This window comes from Alligator mississippiensis, chromosome 12, assembly GCF_030867095.1.
Source record: "Alligator mississippiensis isolate rAllMis1 chromosome 12, rAllMis1, whole genome shotgun sequence".
Taxonomy (NCBI): Eukaryota; Metazoa; Chordata; order Crocodylia; family Alligatoridae; genus Alligator; species Alligator mississippiensis.
The window spans coordinates 57,033,744-57,052,130 of record NC_081835.1 but is presented as its reverse complement, the minus strand read 5'-3'; the positions used below and the strand labels follow the sequence as shown (position 1 = coordinate 57,052,130).

Here is an 18,387-nt window from a genome sequence, read left to right as displayed (position 1 = left end):
GTCACGTACCACCACTTTAAAAAAATAAAACATAAATGCTTTTTGTGTATTGCTTCTCCATATGCAGACAGTCAGGCCAACTGTGCAAAGCAAGAGCTGCTGGGGATGTTGCTTCTGTTATTCATTAGGCTTGACTGCAGTTTCAGCTCTATAATGGGCAGCAGGGTCAATCTTCCTTTGAATGCTGTGGCCAGCTTGCTCTTTGCTTACAGTGTTTACTGGAGATTACACTGCTTCCTGGCATTGTGCCCAAGGGGTCAGATTAAGGATTCCTGCAGCCACCAGCATGCAATGGGAATTCCCAAGTTTTGGGGTCATGCACTTACATTTCAGCAAATCAAGTCTAATGATTAAAGAGTTGGGAAGGTCTTGAGATGAATGGGGAGGGAGATGGGAGTGGATATTAGTATGATATGTAGTCCAGATGAAATCATGTGTAGTGGGCTCTCTTGTTGAAGAGAGAGAGGAGCAGTTAATGGGTCATAGAAGCAGGACAAATGGAGAACCATATGGATAATGGACTCTGGATCTGGAACTGGTTAAGCCTGCTAAATGTTATGGTTCAAACCTAGCAAGGAAAAGACAGACACTTATCTGGTTCAGATTTCCTCAGGGGTAGGCAAGCCAGTTGTGGGCTAGAGAGGCAGGAAGCGCAGAGTTGTGGGAAAGAGATGCAAACCAAATCAGTAACTAAAAGCCTGTCTGGGATTCACCAACATTGCTGGTACTATAATTCTCTTGATCTTCTTCAGCTCCACAAAGCCAAAAAACTAGTGGGTTTGGATACTCAAATCAATATTTACTGCCCTCCTGCTGGGTTCTCCATGGCCATTCCAGCCACAGACCATGGAACAAGCCACAGACGTTGGGAAAAATCATGACCGTCCTGATTTCACATCATCTTTAAGCTCTGAATGCCATAAAACCACTGCTTTGAAACCTACCTCATCACCTTTGGATCCCTTTGGGCCAGGCTGGCCTGGTGGTCCAGGGTCTCCCTAAAAAAGACAGATTAAAATCTTTTAAAGATTCTTTTCTGGTGCTACCTTGCATGAAACACAGAGCTGCGTTCATTGTGCACCTAACAGCATTAACCACACAGAGCAAATTAATGGGAACAACCTTTGGTCTGACATGCCTAGTGGGAAAGAAAAAGCAAAGGAGTATCTCCCACTATGGTTTAATGGTATCACTTTGGCTAAGTAATACTAATCAAACTCTTATGCAGCATTTGTGGTTGGGGTAACTACTAGGTGATGTGGAGAAATACAACGAAGAGCAGGTGGTTGGATCAATTTTGCTGCTGTACAGTTAGAGCTCGGTTATTAAACTAGATCCTTCAGTTTCTATAGCAAATACTATCTTTGTGGTATTTCCCATCTTCTGTCTTTCTCCTGTGCCGCCTTCATCTCTTGCAGCTCAGCATCAACTATCTTAAGGCTAGCTATTAGGAGGAAATTAAAAAAACCCTCAAATTCTCTTCTCTGTTATGTGGATACTCCCTTGCCCTTCCCTTTTGACATTATGTTCTTGTTTCAGTGTATTTTGCTAATAATGAGAAGATAAGATGATTATTTTCTAAACCATGAAACACTCTGGACTTATTTCAAAGAGGATGTTGCAGGTTACTGCGTATTTGCAGCTCTCTTTCACAGTTGTTTATAGCTGCCTGCTGTTTTTGAACCTACTGTTTCTAAACCTCTAAGGTAAATCCGGAGCTACCTGGCATTGATGATTATCTTGGGTCATTTCAGAGGTTGTAACCTCTATATAATATAAAGTATACATTCAGAGTAAATGGATCATCTACCCACTTCTAACCATGTCACAGGACTTAAAACTGGACCCCTTAACATAACTTCTGTTACTCCCAAATATAGAACCCATGATGGCATACTCCCCATACTTCCCCCCATAAAGAATGGGAATTCTTTCAAATTTGATTCACAATTTCTAATACTTTTTAGTATGTTATTGCTCTCCAAGATGTACTGTTCTGATAGGAGTAAGGGAAAGGAGCCAGACAGCAAGCTGACTCTCAGGAATGGTGTTTATTGAGGCTTTGAGTTAATGCAAGTCAGGAACCAGAATAAATACAAATGGCACAAGCAATATGCCCTTCTCAGGGATATGTTACATATGGATTTCTTGAAGGTAGGCACAGTATCTCGCATGTCTACAAATGGCTTTAGCGACTTTGCTGTTCCTACTATGTGACAATAAGAATAATATGCTTGAGACATGAGAACCACATTGACATGAAAGCTTCCCCTGCTGACATTTTGGCCATGGTACCAGCACCACAAACTAGTTCTCTGAGGTAAAAGCAGACAGGGATTTCCTGCGTATCGGCTGCTTTGTGGTAACTGTGTGTGGTTGTGTACGTGCGTGTATGTACTCAGCGAGGGCTAAACTACCAGGCTTTATCTTTCAACTACTGTAGGATAAGAGCATGCATAAGGGCAGTTACTGCAGAGCAAGCTGCATGATAAAACCCTGCCCCCTTTAACTGCAAGTTAACCAGTTCCTGTACAAATGCCCTCATGCTCCTCCATGCCTGAGAGCTAACAGACTTTTGCATTATTTTGTCTACAACTAAGCAATATTTTAAGTTACAAAAGAATTGCGAGCACCCTGTGCAAAAAAAGAGTGTAACTTCATGGGCTAGAATGTGCAAGTGTTGGCTTCATTTCATGACCTGTCTTCAAACAGCAGCCTCCTGAATACAGGTCTGAAAGTTTTCTCCGAGAGCAGTATGAACACAAAGGGTCAGATCCTCAGCTGACACAAATCGGCAAAGCTCCACTGACTTCAGTAAAGTAGTGTCAATTTATACCCACCAAGGATCAGGATAAACTTTCATCATAGTGTTTGCCATTGTTAATATATGAAATAATTTTTGTAGAATGAGCTGCTAGGCCAATGTAGAGAGCTTATTTCTCAAAACTTGGGAAGCTCAGGGTTGCATGCATTTACCATTTAATTTACAGATACCATAACCGTAACTGTATGTAAAAATAGTGTATTTTAAAGCATGAAAATCCTCAGCGGTTAACTGGATGCTTGTGTGTGTATATAATGACAATAACTGCATATATAATCTGAGAAGTTCAAATTTAAAAAAAATCAGTCTACTGACTTTTGACTGAATTAACCTTCATTCAGCATGCTAGATTGGGAACAGGCGAACATGGGGAACTGGCTCTGACTTGGATGAGACTCTGCAGGGGCCAGAGGAGAGTTTGGTTTGAGACCCTGGTAAGACAGCCACCAGGGCATATGGGGGCAGTTGTGCATTGTGAAGTCCATCTGTCTGGTGAGAGCTGGACTGAGATCAAGCTCATTCTTATGTGGCAAAGGTATTCATAAGGCATTTCTTAGAGACCATCATGCAGACATTGCGTCTAAATACTTTGGGTCACTACTAACCTGTCTTGGATTCAGGCCATAGCTTTCCAAATAAATGCCCCATGTTAATATACAGATAGCATGTTAATTTTCCAAGCTTTCCAGTCCTCCTCCTGTTGCTAAAACATCCAATAAAACAGGCCTACAGATACCTTATTAGAACATGTGGAGCTTTCCATTCCCCGCTTTTGTATACCCCACTTCATGACATACTTTGTATACTCAGAAGCATAAGTTCAATAGGTATAGATATAGATAAAATATCCCACTAAAACCTGGCACCTGGAAATGCATGTATTGTACTTTGTGTCTTACCATGTTTATTGAAGCTCTCTTTCCTATCCTGCTTGTTCTATTTCTTCTTTTCTCATACACAACACAATATGAGCAGGTTGTAATAAATGCATTTAATTAATCAAATAAAACAGAAGTCCCTTACAGGTAAGCCTTGCTGTCCAGGTTTTCCTCTTTCCCCATCAAGCCCTTCTTGACCCTTAAATACAAGGAGAGAGAGTTAGTTCTCTGGATTCTTTCTGTCAGTGCGTAAGCAGTAATGGGCGCTGCAGTAACGGTACACCTGGTCCTAATGGAGGGGAAGATGGAGGGTGGGGGAGTTGCAGTGCACACAGCTGTATTTTGCTAATTCTGTAAAGACAAAGCATATGGGTGGTGCAATTCGGGCAAACATCTCTGAGAAGCGTGAGTGTCTGTCTTAGGGAAAAGAGCCCTCTTCAAGTTCAACTCCTCTTCTCTAATTTCTTCTTCATCTTAGAGTTTCCCTATGTAATATCTTGCACTTATTTTTTACTCTGAATTTTCCCTCTCCTCATCCCATAGTTTCTCAGTATTTCACAGTCTTCCTATACCCCTCTTGTCATTGACTCTTTCATCTTGTCTATCCCAGTTCTTTCCCAATATTACAGTGTAACTCTGTGACTGTATCTCAGTTTACTTTGTGCTCCTGTTTGAAAGACACCATGCAAAATTTAGCGGTATGATCTAATCAATACTTTTCAGAACTGCAGATGGCATCTTTTGGAAAAAAAAAGGTAAAAGCAAGTAAACATGGCCTCTCTAACACTGTTAGAGAAATGGACATCTTGGATGAAGACAGCTGGCTCCTGTTCCATTACAGTGTATGCTCTTTCATGGACAGTCATAAGAAACATGCAGTTGATAGTAATACCTATCCAGTACATCACAATTTAAGTAGGAAATGGGTTTATCTGCTGCATCCCTAAATATAGACAGGATTAGTTTGACTGAACATTTGGATACCAGTGCACTATGGATTATAAGAGTGCTACCCTGGGGACCCATGAAGAGACATCTGAAGGTTAAACATTAGGGTGGTTGATATGTTATTATAATTAATCACTCTCATGGATGACTTTGGTGCTGAGGTTAGACCTAGTCTTCAGAGTCTTTTCAGACTAGCTCAGTTATTCATGCTGAGAGACTATGGATGGGAGGACTGGAAGACTTTAAAGAGATGAGACAGGAGTAAGGAGTACTCATTCATAAATCTAACTGTGGCAAAGTTGCTCATAGCTGACAGAGGGGATTTTGGAAGCTTCCAATTAATTTAAGCTAACAGGGATCCCCATAAAAGCACCCATGTCATCATACATAAGTTCACCGATCCTGAGTCTTACTCAACTTTATCAGGACAGGTCTTGTGAGCTCTTTCACAAAGCCTCATGAGCAAACTCCTTATTGTATTTCCTTGAGATTCAAAAGGATCATTGATCAGAAAGTCCTGTTCTTTCTCTCTTGACTCTTGGGAATGTTGGCTTTGATGTACGGGACTTTTCCTTGCCTTCAACAAATTCTCTCCTGCTTTAAGGAAAAAGATCTGGACAATTGTTGCTCTCACGTGGAGTAACAATGGTGAATTATCATGCATCACATGAGGCCAAGGCAAAGGACCTAATGCTTCATAGGCTATATACAAGTGAAGAACTTTCCTCCAGATGGTTAGTTTTTTAGCAAGATGTAAGGGATAGAACTCACAGGGTAACCAGGGTCTCCGGGCTCCCCTCGATCTCCTCTGTCACCAACTGGACCCTACAAAAATACAGCAAAGGTTCGAGGTACATGCAAAACATCAGCAGTCCACTCTGTCTTGGCTTTTTAGGGCAGGATCCTCAACGACCAGGAAAAGAATCCACCCGGCTGTTTCATCTGCATGTGCACCACGTGCAAAATCCAGTCCACAACGATTAGAGAAAGGATTGAGCAATATCTTACTCTGTCTCCAGGTGGTCCCTGGGGGCCTTCTATCTTCCCATCATCACCTTGTTCTCCCTGTGGACATTAATATTAGCATTAAAATAACCCAGAGCACACATGACAAGTGGTTTTATAAAGACCTGTTCCAAAGTCAGTGGGAACTCTTTCCAAGGACTTCAGTGGGATGTAAATGAGGCCTTTGATATTAGCAGATGGAAAAAAAAAGCTGTTTATTAAAGGACAGCAACAGCTTTTAAGATGAAAAAAAAAATCACATTTCTGTTTGAAGGGTTTTTTTCAAGCTAATATTGTCATAAATAACATCTAGGATTCCCAAAAAGGAATGAGGGGAGAAAAGTAAATCAAATCATTTTTCTGTCTCTCTCTACTTGGTTAAATTTGTGCAAAAGAAGCTTCACACCATTTTGCTGTGCAGCCAATTAATCGGTTTCTCCTATTTGCATGCCTGTCTCCTGCACAGGACTATGTAAGTTTTTAAATAGTCATACATGATGGCAAAACCACCCAATAGGCTGGGAGGACTCCAACAGTTTCTGCAAATACTTTTCAATTCCTTTCAAAGAGATCATGGTAGTGTTGGTCCAAGCAATGTGGGAGGGGAGAATATTTTGAGGTGACTTGAAGAAGAGTACTGAGACCTGAAAAAAGCTTGAAAGATTGTCTCAAATTTCTGCCAACTGTGCAGTTGGTCCAATACAATATATCACTCCCAAAAATATCCTTGCTTGTTTTTAAATAGATTTTTAAAGACACATTTCAGATGGATAGATCCCCTTTAAAGTTAAGGAGAGCATATTCAAAAAATGCTTAAGAGGCCTAAGAATTTAAGTCCTGTTTTCAAAAGCAGTCTAGAGACAGGTACATAAAGGCTTTTGGGGCGCTGATAAGTGCGTTCAAAGCACCTGTGGCTATGGTTATAAAGTAAGCAAACCAACCAGGCTGGGCAGCAGCACCCTTCAGCACATTGTGCTGCTCCAAAAAATGTGTAACTCCATTCTCATGGCTTGGTAGACAAGCCAATTAGCATGATGCTGGGCAAATTTGTTCTGTTACTCAGCCGTGCTGAGCAGCCTGCCTGAAGTGATGGAGAGATGCAGCTACATTGCTTCTAGTTGAAGAGGCCACCCCTTTGCAGCACTGCTTGGGGGTATTGCCACTCGGCACAGTGAACATGTGGCCTAAGTGAGATGGACACTCAGGCCCTCGATAATTTTAATGGGAGGTAATTGTATCAGGGCCAGGTACCTGAGCAAATTCCACCAAGTGCCTATCTGCATTCTTATGTGCCTCCATGCTATTGAAATTCTGGGCCTTGGGTAATTTAGGAGCCTATAGAGTAATCTGAACTTTAGACTGTAATGTAGACATATCCAAGCTAGCTCTAAAGAAACCCAGTTAGGTATCAGAAATAGTTCAGGCCTGGCAGCATGGAGCTCAGTGCTGACTAATTTCTGCTATCAAGAAGCTTGTTTAAAGATGCGTTGAGTATCTCTGCACTACTCTGCATACTGCGGTGAAGAGATACCTTAAATCTCTTAGGAAGCCAGTGGAATGTAGACTCACAGACATTATTGAAATTTAGCCCAAGCCTCTTTTGCATCCAGTCTTTTTTCCATTTAAAGAAAATTGAGCTAAAGTTATTTGTAAGAAATGCATGCATACCTCAGAGGATGAGGTTTATTGAAGGGAGTATCACACCTAAATCTCCATTAGGACATGGATTATGAGGGCTGAATCATGGCTAAACTCCTCTTAGGCTAAGGATATGGAAGTATTGTTGGGTAACATTTTCCTGAGTATCCTTTGATATAAGGAAAGAGAGGTACTTTGCTGACTAGATTTATGGTAGATGAACTGATGTGGATTCTGTTCAGATTAACCCTCAAAGTTGAGAGTTTGGGCTCAGGCAAAATGGAGATCTTTTCTGAGCTGCTCTCATTATTTCCTGGATTTCTTGCTATTGGTCAGACTAGGACTACTGCTCACGAACCTCCTTTTGGGCATTTCCACTCTTTTCAACTCCGTCGAGATCTGAAAGTGGAAATGCGTTTAGATGTTCTAGGGGAGCAAGGGAGCAGTTGGCCTTTTGAGCTACTATGAAACTATGATTTGGGTTCATGTTTGGGAATGGTTTTTATCTGCTGGTTCCAGTTTGCCCATCCTCAACCAAGCAGGAACCAGCAAATTTGTGTGAAGCAAAGCTGTGCTGCAGCACACACAACCTTAAGCACATCCGTCTGCCAAAAGGGCTGGGGAAAATCCTCACTGCACTAAGAAGGAGGATTATTATAAAGAGCTAACATACAGCACGAGTCCAGGGCAGTTGGTAAGCTGATTTCTAGTGATGCATGACTGATCTGCTGGCTTTTTTCTTACCTGGTCTAGTTACCCCTTTCTAAGAAACCAGGTGCACAGAGCTATTTTTTTTTTTTTTGTTGTGTATAAAATTAAGCAAGAGACCTGTAATAGAGAGGATGCAGGATGCTTCTGTGATTTTTCTGAATTTTATTGCTTTGACAGTCAATGTAGCGTTTTAATCGAACCGTGCTTTTCCCCACCTCGCTGCACATTCTCTGAGCTATAAAGAGAACGTGGCTGATCCAAATACCTAGGTGACATGCTGCTATCACAGGTTTTGTAGTCACTCAGGTTACCCCCTTATGCAGCCAATTATGCAAGAACTCCACTGACTTCACTGGGATGATTTGTATGGATAAGTGATCCCCAAGCTAAGCAAAGGGCTTGGCCTGGCTCTCAGTTGGCAATACCTATGTTCAGGAGGGGCACTGGAGCAGTGCATACTACGTGATGACACAGGATCCCAATCCGGTCAGATGATCCTGTTGCATTACCAGAGTTATGCACTGTAGTCCACAACCAAGTGGTGTTATGTTGCAGTGGGAGCCTGAAACTGAGCCTTTCCACAGGGCCCCAAAAGGTGACTTCTTCCATGGCCCAAATACCACTGTATTTCTGATCCTTTGGAGGCTCTGCATTCCAGACTCTTCACATGCATGCTGTTTTGCTGCTGCTGTTTTAAATTCACTTGCATAAGTTACTTGGAGCTACAGTGGCCTATTTTCTCTGGAGTCCAGCTCTGAGACGGCTGTTTCTTATCTCTCCACACAGCATAGCTACATTCCAGCTCCTTTGGTTTTTGACTACTTGATGTCACTGGATATTTGGTGTCCTGGCTTCTCAGGATTACTGTGTTTCACAGCTCCTTTGGGCTCCAGCTTTGGGACTGTTCCTTTGTGGAGTTTTGGGGTGACTTGCATCCTGGCTTTGTGGGCTGCTGCACCAGGACTCCTAACATGCACCAAAGCCCACAAAGTAAATACACACAGAACCAAATATTTTATAGACTTCTGTAATGTTCAGGCAAATGGTCAGAACAACCCTTTTCAGTGTCTTAACAGCTCCTTGGGGTTTTGCTGCTGTCTTCACTCTTCCATCCTGCCACCCCCGTCCTTCTGCCATCCTTCTCTTTGGTGATCTGAATAGCAGTAGTGTACTTGATCTCTGTAAATGCTCAGCAGCTCCACCACCCCAGAGAAGACCTGCAGAGCAATTTGTCTGCACTTGGCTTTTGGCAATGGCAAATCTGCAGTGGCCCATGTCCTGCTGCAGAAAACCTCTCTGGCCTCAGAGTTTGACTGTTGCTGGTGCCTTCTTTTCTGGAGAGGCTTGGGGGGTTATTGAAAAGTATTTCTGCCACAGGGGAGGAAGGATGGGCCAAGCTATATTACAGATTTTCCGGTTAGGGGCGAGGAGGAGCTTGAGCCAGTGTCAGCTTTTGCAAGGCCTGCAGAGGTAGATTCCTAAAGGCTTTTGCAGACACCCTTTGTCTATACAGTGCCATTTCAAAATTCAAGATTGTACTGGTGGCATCAGTATTGTGTCTTTAATAGAAAGCATTCTGGGTGGTGCATTGATCACACTTGTCGAAGTGTTAGGGGAGCTCTTGAAAAAGAGAACATAGGAAGAGGCTGTACAAGGGCTACTTGTCAGTAGAAAGCTGGATAGAGACATTTGGGTAGTTGATCACTGATGAAGAAAAGATGCATTTTTTAGACACTCCTGGGAACTGCCTAAATATAAAGGACAAAAACCCCTCCGATCTCAGTGGAAATTCTAACCAACATGCTGAGATGCAGAAGTCTTGATATCAGATACTTCTGTTCAAGGAGGTTCCCTTTCAGAGCCTGAGCAGGCATGGGGGACTGCACCTTAAAGAAAATTTAAAATGTAGGACTTCCTCAAAGATCATCAGGCTCTTCAGAGCTCACTGCTAAACACAGGGGGCAATGTTTTAGATTCAACATGTGAAACCTTGCCTCAGGTCTTCATCAGTTTGTGGATGTCCTGTTCTGAATGATGGATCTAGTCCAGTACTGTGAGGCTGAACTGCTTCAGGACTTCTTGATGTGTGGGTCTGGGTTACTCACAGAGGGGAAGATTAATAGTTTTTTTTGTAATTCTCTGGAAGATGCAGTAACAAAAAAAAGAGTAAAAGGGTAGAAAAGTAAACATGTTGGGATACAAATGGAAAATGCATGGAGAAGGGGAGGCTTGTTGTTGTTGGCTCCTTTCCCACAGTGAGATACACCAGTTTGTAATTTTTAAAAGGATCCCATCTGGACAGCTCCATGCTGCTGCCAAATGCAGGCATCTGCTCTGAGCAAGGCCTCTTTGAGGAGCTTTCAATGTATTAAATGCTGTAGAGTAATTAGCTGGGATGGCACCATGGAGCTGAATGCCAAAATGACTGATGCAATCAGTCCCATTACTTCTCTGGACAACAGCAGACCTTCTTCACCATTAAGTATCCTTCTTCATCTGCTTTACTAACTTACTGGGAGATAAAAATGTCACAGAATCATCACAGCCCTATTTCCATTTCCTCTCCAGCTTTCTGTTCACCCTTTCATTTTCAAGGCCCTCCATTCTTCCTCTTTCATTGCTCAGGTTATAGGTGGCCTTGGGGAAATACTGCAGCATCTGCAGCCATGCTACATTGTGCTGTGAATCCAGGCAGCACCCATAAAATATGGAGGGATGAATGAAGCTAGATGAGAAAACTTCATAGCAGAAATACATGTTTGCAGTAAGCAGTGCCGGCAGTTCGGCAAAAGAGGTCATTCTTAGCATAGTCAATATGGATAATCTGGGTACAACTGGATAACACTATGAGAAGGCTTAGCAGAAAAGAGGGGAAGAGGTGGCTTTAAAAAGCACAGAAATGGAGAAGAAAAACCAAAAGACAATGATGGAGATGAGAAAGCAGCAGAGACTCAATCAGTTGCTCTAGTGCTGGGGATGTCTCTTAGGGCTGGAAGGCAGGAATGGAAAAATGGATGAGTTCTTGGTAGCACCCACCATATTTATATGCAGGGTGTAGCCTCTCGGAGGAGTGCATATCTACAGCTTGAACAACAATGTTCCTTGCCAGTCATCCACTGTGGGTTCTCACTGCTAGTGTAGTTGGAGACGAGCGTGGTATGAAGGAGACACATCGCAGAAATTCATGTTAAGGTGGAGCACGTTCAGACACAATGGCCTAGATAGGAAATCCTGAACCATTGTGATGGGGTTCCATGTCCTGGTAAATGTGTATCCTTGGGATTTCTTCTCTGAGTCTCGAGAGCCCCTTTAAGCAAAGAAATTATTGCCTACAGATGCACTTGTGCAATCATGTCCGTGTGTTATAAGACCAGTGCAAAGGGAATGCCAATGGCTTGCCTGGCTGCTGCGCTGAGTACTTCCTGTGGTAGGAACGCTAAGTGCAGAGAGGTAGAAAACCAGGCAAAAAAAAAGCTCAAGCATCTTTACTCTTCATGGGGACCCCATTTACAACTTTTTCCAATTACTACGGCTTCCCTTCCTGTACGGGGAGCAGGGGGGAGGGGGAAAGAACCACTGCTGTTGCTACTGACAGACGCGTGATTGACTCTGGCAGCAATGTGAGCACAGCCAAAGCCAGCTGGGATCATCCTCAGAGCACTGAACGGTAAGCCGTGCCAACAGGAAGTCATTAAAAGATGAGTCACTCTTCCAGCCTGAACTGGTTGTGATTAAGCTGACTCAGCAAAAGCCTTGAAGCAAAAAGGGGGGGGGGGCATGAAAAGTAGCAATGCATTAATGGCTCTTACTCATCCCAGCTGCAGTCAAGGGGCTTGTCAAAGTGTGTGGGTGGATAGGCAGGTCAGGGGTGTGGGAAGAGATGAGTAAAATGGGGAAGAGGGGAAAGAAGGGAGACCACTTCTGTTTTATTTATGAAGTGCAGTAGGCTAAACACACCAGCAACAGCAGACAAATATTTGAAGAGCAGAGTTCTTGGGGCACATGTGCAGGGTGTCATTTTGACTTGATAACAAAAAACCTACTGATCTAATTTCTTTCGTCTTGAGGATTCAGTAGGATTTCGTTAGAACCAAGAAACACATGCCCTGAAATTCATGCCTACAGGCCTTTTCAGAGATGCAAGAGCATGTGGATGCCTAGAAAGTATGTCCTGGTAGGCTGTGTATCCTGATGTTGACTTGCATTGATAATGCACTGGTTGGTATGTAAGGGATGCGATTACTGTCTACTAGATGGGATGCCAGATGTGTCCAAGTGTTTATTGGTATCCTGCAGTACATCAGTTGGAGAATGAGGAGGATATAATCAGTCATACAGCTGTTACTGATGATGGTTATACTGTGATTCAGTGCAAGCAGTAGAAGCCTATGTTTTTCAGACAGGATGTCACAGGTTCTAGTTCTCAGACTACAGCATGTGGCTAGGTTACCATCAGCATGTGACTCCCATGGCACTGTTGGGAGTACAGGTGCTGATGCCTATTTATATGGGTCTAAAGAAGATAAAACCCATTGTTATGGCTCTAGCAGGTGTGAATAGGGTTGGTTTGCACATGCAGAACAAGAGACAGCTACAGTGAAGTCTTCTCTTACCTTTTCACCTTTTGGCCCTGGTGCTCCAATTGGACCTGGTGGTCCAATATGGCCCTGCAAGAGAACAGACAGCATATGGTAAGAGTGCAAGCAGAGCCATTTTTAGAGAAAGAGGTTGTTTGATGCACTGTTGACAATAGAAATGCCTGAATTATATGTACAGGCCTTAAGAGGAACATAGTAAAGCATTATTTGTAGCTGAAAGGCAGAGGAAAACCATATGTGAAGAATTTTTAATAGCACAGAGTAGAAGGCTATTTGTGTCCCCTCCCCAAACTGAAAATATAAATATGTTCAAATTATTTCTTGCATCGTGGGCAAGTTATTAGGCTATGTTTGGGACCGGGGAAAGCCAAGTCAAGAGTCAAGCATGCAGGCTTACCTCATAACCCCTTAAGCCAGGTTCTCCTTGAGCACCCATTCTTCCTGGGGGACCCTATCGAAGCAATTGAAGAGAAATGCCATTACAAAAGGCTGCTGTCATTCCTGACTAGTCTCATGGCAGCAGCGTGCTGCAGCATTCCCACTGGGCAGCATTCCCTCTATTCAGCCATCAAATTGACATGAAAGTAGCTACACCAAACAAACTCTCTGGCACTGCATAGCAATCAGATCCCCAGCTCGTTCAGATCCCCAGAAACTTCATCATTATGAATGTTCAGTTTCTTTTTCCATCTGGGAACAAGCTCACGTTTCTGGCATGCTGTCAGCCCTGTGCCCTTTCCTTCTGGGACCTGGAATAGGTATAGATAGGTGTCTACAAGCCCCAGAAATTAAATTCTCTGTTTTATCAAGTGCTCTCTGATATGTTTGTGTTTACAGAGCAAACTCTTAATACAATGCAGGGTGGATAACACTTGCCAGTTGCTAATCAGGTCTATGCCTATTACTATCAAAGGCAGATGTGCTTGTTTGTCGATGCTCTATTCTCTACCAGCCCTGTTCAGATTCCACTTTTAGCTACTATCCAAAGTCTTATTTTTTGGCCAAATATTCCATCTCTGATGTTTTCTGTTGTAATGAAGGACTTGATTGTAAAGCACGTTGACTGTCTTTTGCTTAGCTTTGTGGTTTGAGGCTGAAGGAGGAGTCCATCTGAACTGTGATGGGTGGCTTGCAGGAGGTAAACATTGACATTTTAGGAGTCTGATCAAAAGGTTAAAAAACATTTTTCGAACCCTGATGTTCAGATTAAAGCTCTCTGTTATTAAACTGCAGAGAGTGGTAGACTCCAACTTTTTCAGCTAGTTGAGGGTCAATTTAGATTGTTGTAGGTTAGGCAAATTTCTTCTTCTGGCACTTTATATTTTATAATCTGATAATCTCCATACTTCATTTGACTGTGTATTGCTATTCCATAAGTAAAATATGTCATTCTAGGTAAGAGAAGGAGTTGTACGCATTAATTATTCCAGCGGCTAGAAACCACTACACAAGTCATAGTTTGCGCTTCCTATTTGCAGCTGGAAGTTCAAGTGCTGGCATGCAAATACTGGAAGATATTTCGGGTGATACAACAGAATTGGAGTGTGCTTTGTACTGGGGGAAAAACAAGACTTCTGTCATTTGAGGTCCTTTGGATCTGCCAATATCTGAATCCTGGTGCTGGTGGAGCTAGTTCCTCCTGGAGTCCATTGATATGAATTAGCTACAAGGGCTGCTTCAGTGTGCCATATGAGATATTTTTTCATAGGACCCAGTTGTCACACTACTTCTACTAGACCCCACCTAACAGATTTGTCTGCTAGGTAGCCTTTCTAGAGTATCCCATTTTTGATGCAGAAAAAAGCCATTTTCTTAAGCACAGGCTGCAAAGGCAGGCTCAGTCCAGTGAACTGCTAAATAAATAAATAAAAAATCCATACATTATCCATGCAGATTCTGCCAAAAAAAACCTTCAGGGAAGTTCTATGCAAAGGCCTTAATTTTTAATGCAGGACTTGTTACTCAAGTCCCCAGGTACTTCTCTCAGTTACTCAGGCACTCATTGCTACTGTTCTGAAACATCTCAGCAATTCCCTGTTCATAACTAACTAACCTTAGTCCTTCCTGCCCTTTCAGTATGTTCTATAAACAGCAAAGTAAAAAGAATCAAGGGACACCACGATACCAGTTACCTTACAGGTCTAATACATATGAAGAAATAATGAAATTAGTTATCACCATCTTGAACCCACTATTACATTTCTGAAACAAATGAACTTTGTTCACCGTACTTTTTTTGTTCTTTCTCCCAGCCTCACCCCAATGCCCTGCCTCAAACCCTTCATCATATTTGTTCTCACTGTAGGTATTTGAGATGAGTAGATCAAGAGTGGGTGTACAGTCAGGGAAGAAGTCCAAGGCAGAGTTCCATATAATAACATTGTTTGGCTTGGAAATTTCTCACACCATGAGCATGCAGTCTCAGGGGGAGCGCTTTTCACAAAAATAGCTTATCAGTTCACTTCCTCCTTCCAGAAAACCAATCCTAATATTTCAGCTTGTTAGGAGTGTTAACTAGTTCTGCCTGCCATCAGTGCAAAGAAAACTCAAGACATTTCTTCTTATGCCACAAAATGAAATACTAAAATCTTGGATGATTAATGACTCTAAGAGATCAAAAAAGTTGATCAGATCTCCATGGGAATTGTGAAAAAGGTCCTTACTAAGCAATCTAATGAAAAATTGCAGTTTTGATAAAAAATGAAAAGTGAATATTTTTGATGTTTTGAAAATAAGTTTTTTGTTTTTTCCATGTACAACTTCCTTCCATCTCTTTTTTTTCTCTCTTCCTATAAGAATTTGCCACTGAAAGGAACTGAGGAAGAAAAAAGGGAAGCTTCCCTACTGAAATGTTGTTAAAAAAAATAAATACTGATCAAACTTTTAATTCAGAAAAGATATTCATTTTCTGTTAAAAACAAAAAAAAACCCAAAAAAAAACTGTGAAGAATTTTTTTCAGCTGACTTCAATTAAGTGAGGAATCAAGAAAAGGAGCAAGCAGTGCAAGAATATAAACCTGTCCTCTCTGCCTGCTTCCTTATGCTCAGAGCCCCTAAGTGTCTCTACCTCTGCTTGGACTTCCCATGCCATATGCCCACTTGCCATTTGTGTTCATGCTCCCCACCCTTCCCCTCAGCCGTGTCTCCGTTTCTTGCATTCAATCATGTGCAGATCTCTTCTCACCATAGGTCCCAGGGTACCTCTGGATCCCTTAGGGCCTTGAGTTCCCTTTGGCCCTGTCTTTCCCGGAGAGCCTGTCTCGCCAAGTTGTCCTTGATGGCCTTTGCTGCCCTGTAGAAGGTGCAAATATGCATTACTGACCGAAAATGAGAAGGCTTCTGCAGACAAATATTGAAGGAAAGAAGTGAGAGCAGGGAACAAAAAAAAGAGGTGGCACTGGCAATGGAAACCAGAGAAGATGTTCCTACCTTCTGTCCTGGTTTGCCCTTTTCTCCTTGTTTTCCAGGTTTCCCTTCTTGCCCCTATGAGAAAGGCAAAAGCCATAAGGAACAAAAGTAAGACATCCATCCAAGAATGAGCATCCCCATCCCCTGGCATGATGACTTTCAAAACGGGCAGAGCCCAGGCTTTGATGATAATGTCAGGCAAGAGTCCTTTTGCCCACTCGCTCCTATTCCCATGGGGGCTGAGAAAGGGGGAGTAAAAATGGTTAAAGGAGTAATCCAACTGGCCACATGGAGCATCAGAAAATAAACTTCATTTGCAGACAGTCTGGCAGAGCAGGAGCAGGGTTAACATTGTTCCTGATCTCCCCTGATGCCGGACAGTGGGGTTTACCCATCACTTCAATGCTGAAAGATTATTGTGCAAGGAAGACTGCCTGTCTCTGTGGAAGCATTCATGGGAAGCAGCAGTTTTAATCTTTAGATCACACGTCAGGTGTAGACTAGGACTCTGCTGGCTGGAAAAAACCCATCTTCTGATGGTTGTTGGTCAGCTGGCTTTTACTCAGTCAATCCGGCACCTTTCACCAGCAGTGAATGCATGTAAAACTGAGGCTTTCATAGCTTTGTAAAAGAACAGCACAACGCATCTGTTGAGGAGCCACTGCTTACTTAAGCAACATCCCCTTGTTCCCCAGTAGATAATCAGCATACCACCAAATACTCCTTTTCTTTTCTGCTTGCTTTTTGTATGCGTCTTTTGGCCATTATATGCAACAGCTTTATTTATATTATTTTTAAAACAAGCATGCATGGATGCATATAAACAGACCCCATTATCCACCTGCCCATTTACAAAGAAATAGGCTCAGACATGCACATACAGATGGGCCCAGGAACAGCAATAGACACAGCTACAGGCCTGTTGCACGCACCTGTATTCACTTTCTCACATGCAACAGGCCCTTAACCCATTCATGCACATATAGGACAGGAAATGGGCTGCTGGAAGACTGACACTGGAGTTTTAAAGACAATTGAATACTGGATATTCAAAGGTGCCTACAGAGACTCTGGGTATGTCTGGAAGCACATTAAATGAATGAAATTAAAGAAATGGGGCATTAGGAGTTTTACAGGGATGTCTCTCAGCTCTTTTTCATCAGTTGGACATTAGGAGCACAGGGATTTGGCATTTTATCAACTCTAGACTCCATGGGCTGCAGGCCAGGTGACAGATTGTGTATTTGCTTAGAAGAAATAGCTGTTGGAAGGGCACTGAAAAAGAGCTATTATTTTTTGCCCGTTAGACCCTAAACTTTTCATCAGTGTCTTTGTATCAGTCCATCTTGCTGTATTAATCTGGCATTTGTTTCTGCCACAATCTCTCTCCTCCTGAACTCCTGCATTTTTAATTAAACAAGGTATTATTTGAACTACTATTGATGCTCTGGAAACAAACTGGTCTCTTGGCCAGATGAAAGTAACAGTAACACCACATGATAAGCCTAATCAGATGTAGTGTTTTTCAGCTTTGATCTGAAATGTGTCTCAGCTGCAACAGCGCAGACAATTCAGACCCACAGCAGTTCCCTGAAGGGGATGATTCTGTTCTGCGTGAGTCATACATTTCCAGGGAGCATCATGTAAATTCTGAGAATTAAATTTTTTGCAAAGGTATCTTTGCTTCTCAGGAATATTTGATTCCTACTACCTGATCTCTTAAAACTATGCAGTTTGTTTTTAGGCCTCCAGATTTTTTATTATAACTTCTCTAATCCTATGTGAGGACGTTGTCAGGAAGGCTAATCGCACCTTGTCCTGCATCCACCAATGCATCACGAGCAGGTCCAAGGAGGTGATCCTCCCCCTCTATGTGACACTGGTCAGGCCACAGTTGGAGTACTGCGTCCAGTTCTGGGCGCCGCACTTTAGGAGGGATGTGGACAACATGGAGAGGGTCCAGAGGAGGGCCACTCGCATGATCAGGGGTCAGCAGGGCAGACCCTACAATGAGAGGCTATGGGACCTGAACCTGTTCAGCCTTCGCAAGAGAAGGCTGAGGGGGGATCTGGTGGCCCACTATAAACTATAGTTTATAACTATAAACTATAAACTTACTGTGGGGGACCAGTGGGGAATGAAAGCACTCCCCCGAGCACTACCAGGAGTGGCTAGGAATAACGGCCATAAATTGACTGAGAGTAGATTCAGGCTAGACATCAGGAGGCACTACTTCACTGTCAGGGCGGCTAGGATCTGGAACCAACTTCCAAGGAAGGTGGTGCTCGCTCCTACCCTGGGGGTCTTCAAAAGGAGGCTAGACAATCACTTAGCCAGGCTCATTTGACCCCAGCACTCTTTCCTGCCCACGGCAGGG

At 42.8% G+C, this 18,387-nt stretch overlaps 1 protein-coding gene across 3 annotated transcripts in view; it reads right to left on the bottom strand.

Annotated features, from left to right (window-relative positions):
- LOC102575623 (collagen alpha-1(XXVII) chain B) overlaps positions 1 to 18,387 on the bottom strand; it is a 226,635-nt gene that overhangs the window by 17,628 nt on the left and 190,620 nt on the right. For all 3 annotated transcript variants that reach the window (XM_019475657.2, XM_019475658.2, XM_014608190.3), the window contains 8 exons: positions 16,032 to 16,085; positions 15,787 to 15,894; positions 13,000 to 13,053; positions 12,618 to 12,671; positions 5,659 to 5,715; positions 5,422 to 5,475; positions 3,848 to 3,901; positions 945 to 998 (listed from right to left, as the gene is read on the bottom strand). In XM_019475657.2, coding sequence (XP_019331202.1) covers positions 945 to 998; positions 3,848 to 3,901; positions 5,422 to 5,475; positions 5,659 to 5,715; positions 12,618 to 12,671; positions 13,000 to 13,053; positions 15,787 to 15,894; positions 16,032 to 16,085 — 489 coding nt within the window. The remainder of the gene's footprint in view (positions 1 to 944; positions 999 to 3,847; positions 3,902 to 5,421; positions 5,476 to 5,658; positions 5,716 to 12,617; positions 12,672 to 12,999; positions 13,054 to 15,786; positions 15,895 to 16,031; positions 16,086 to 18,387) is intronic.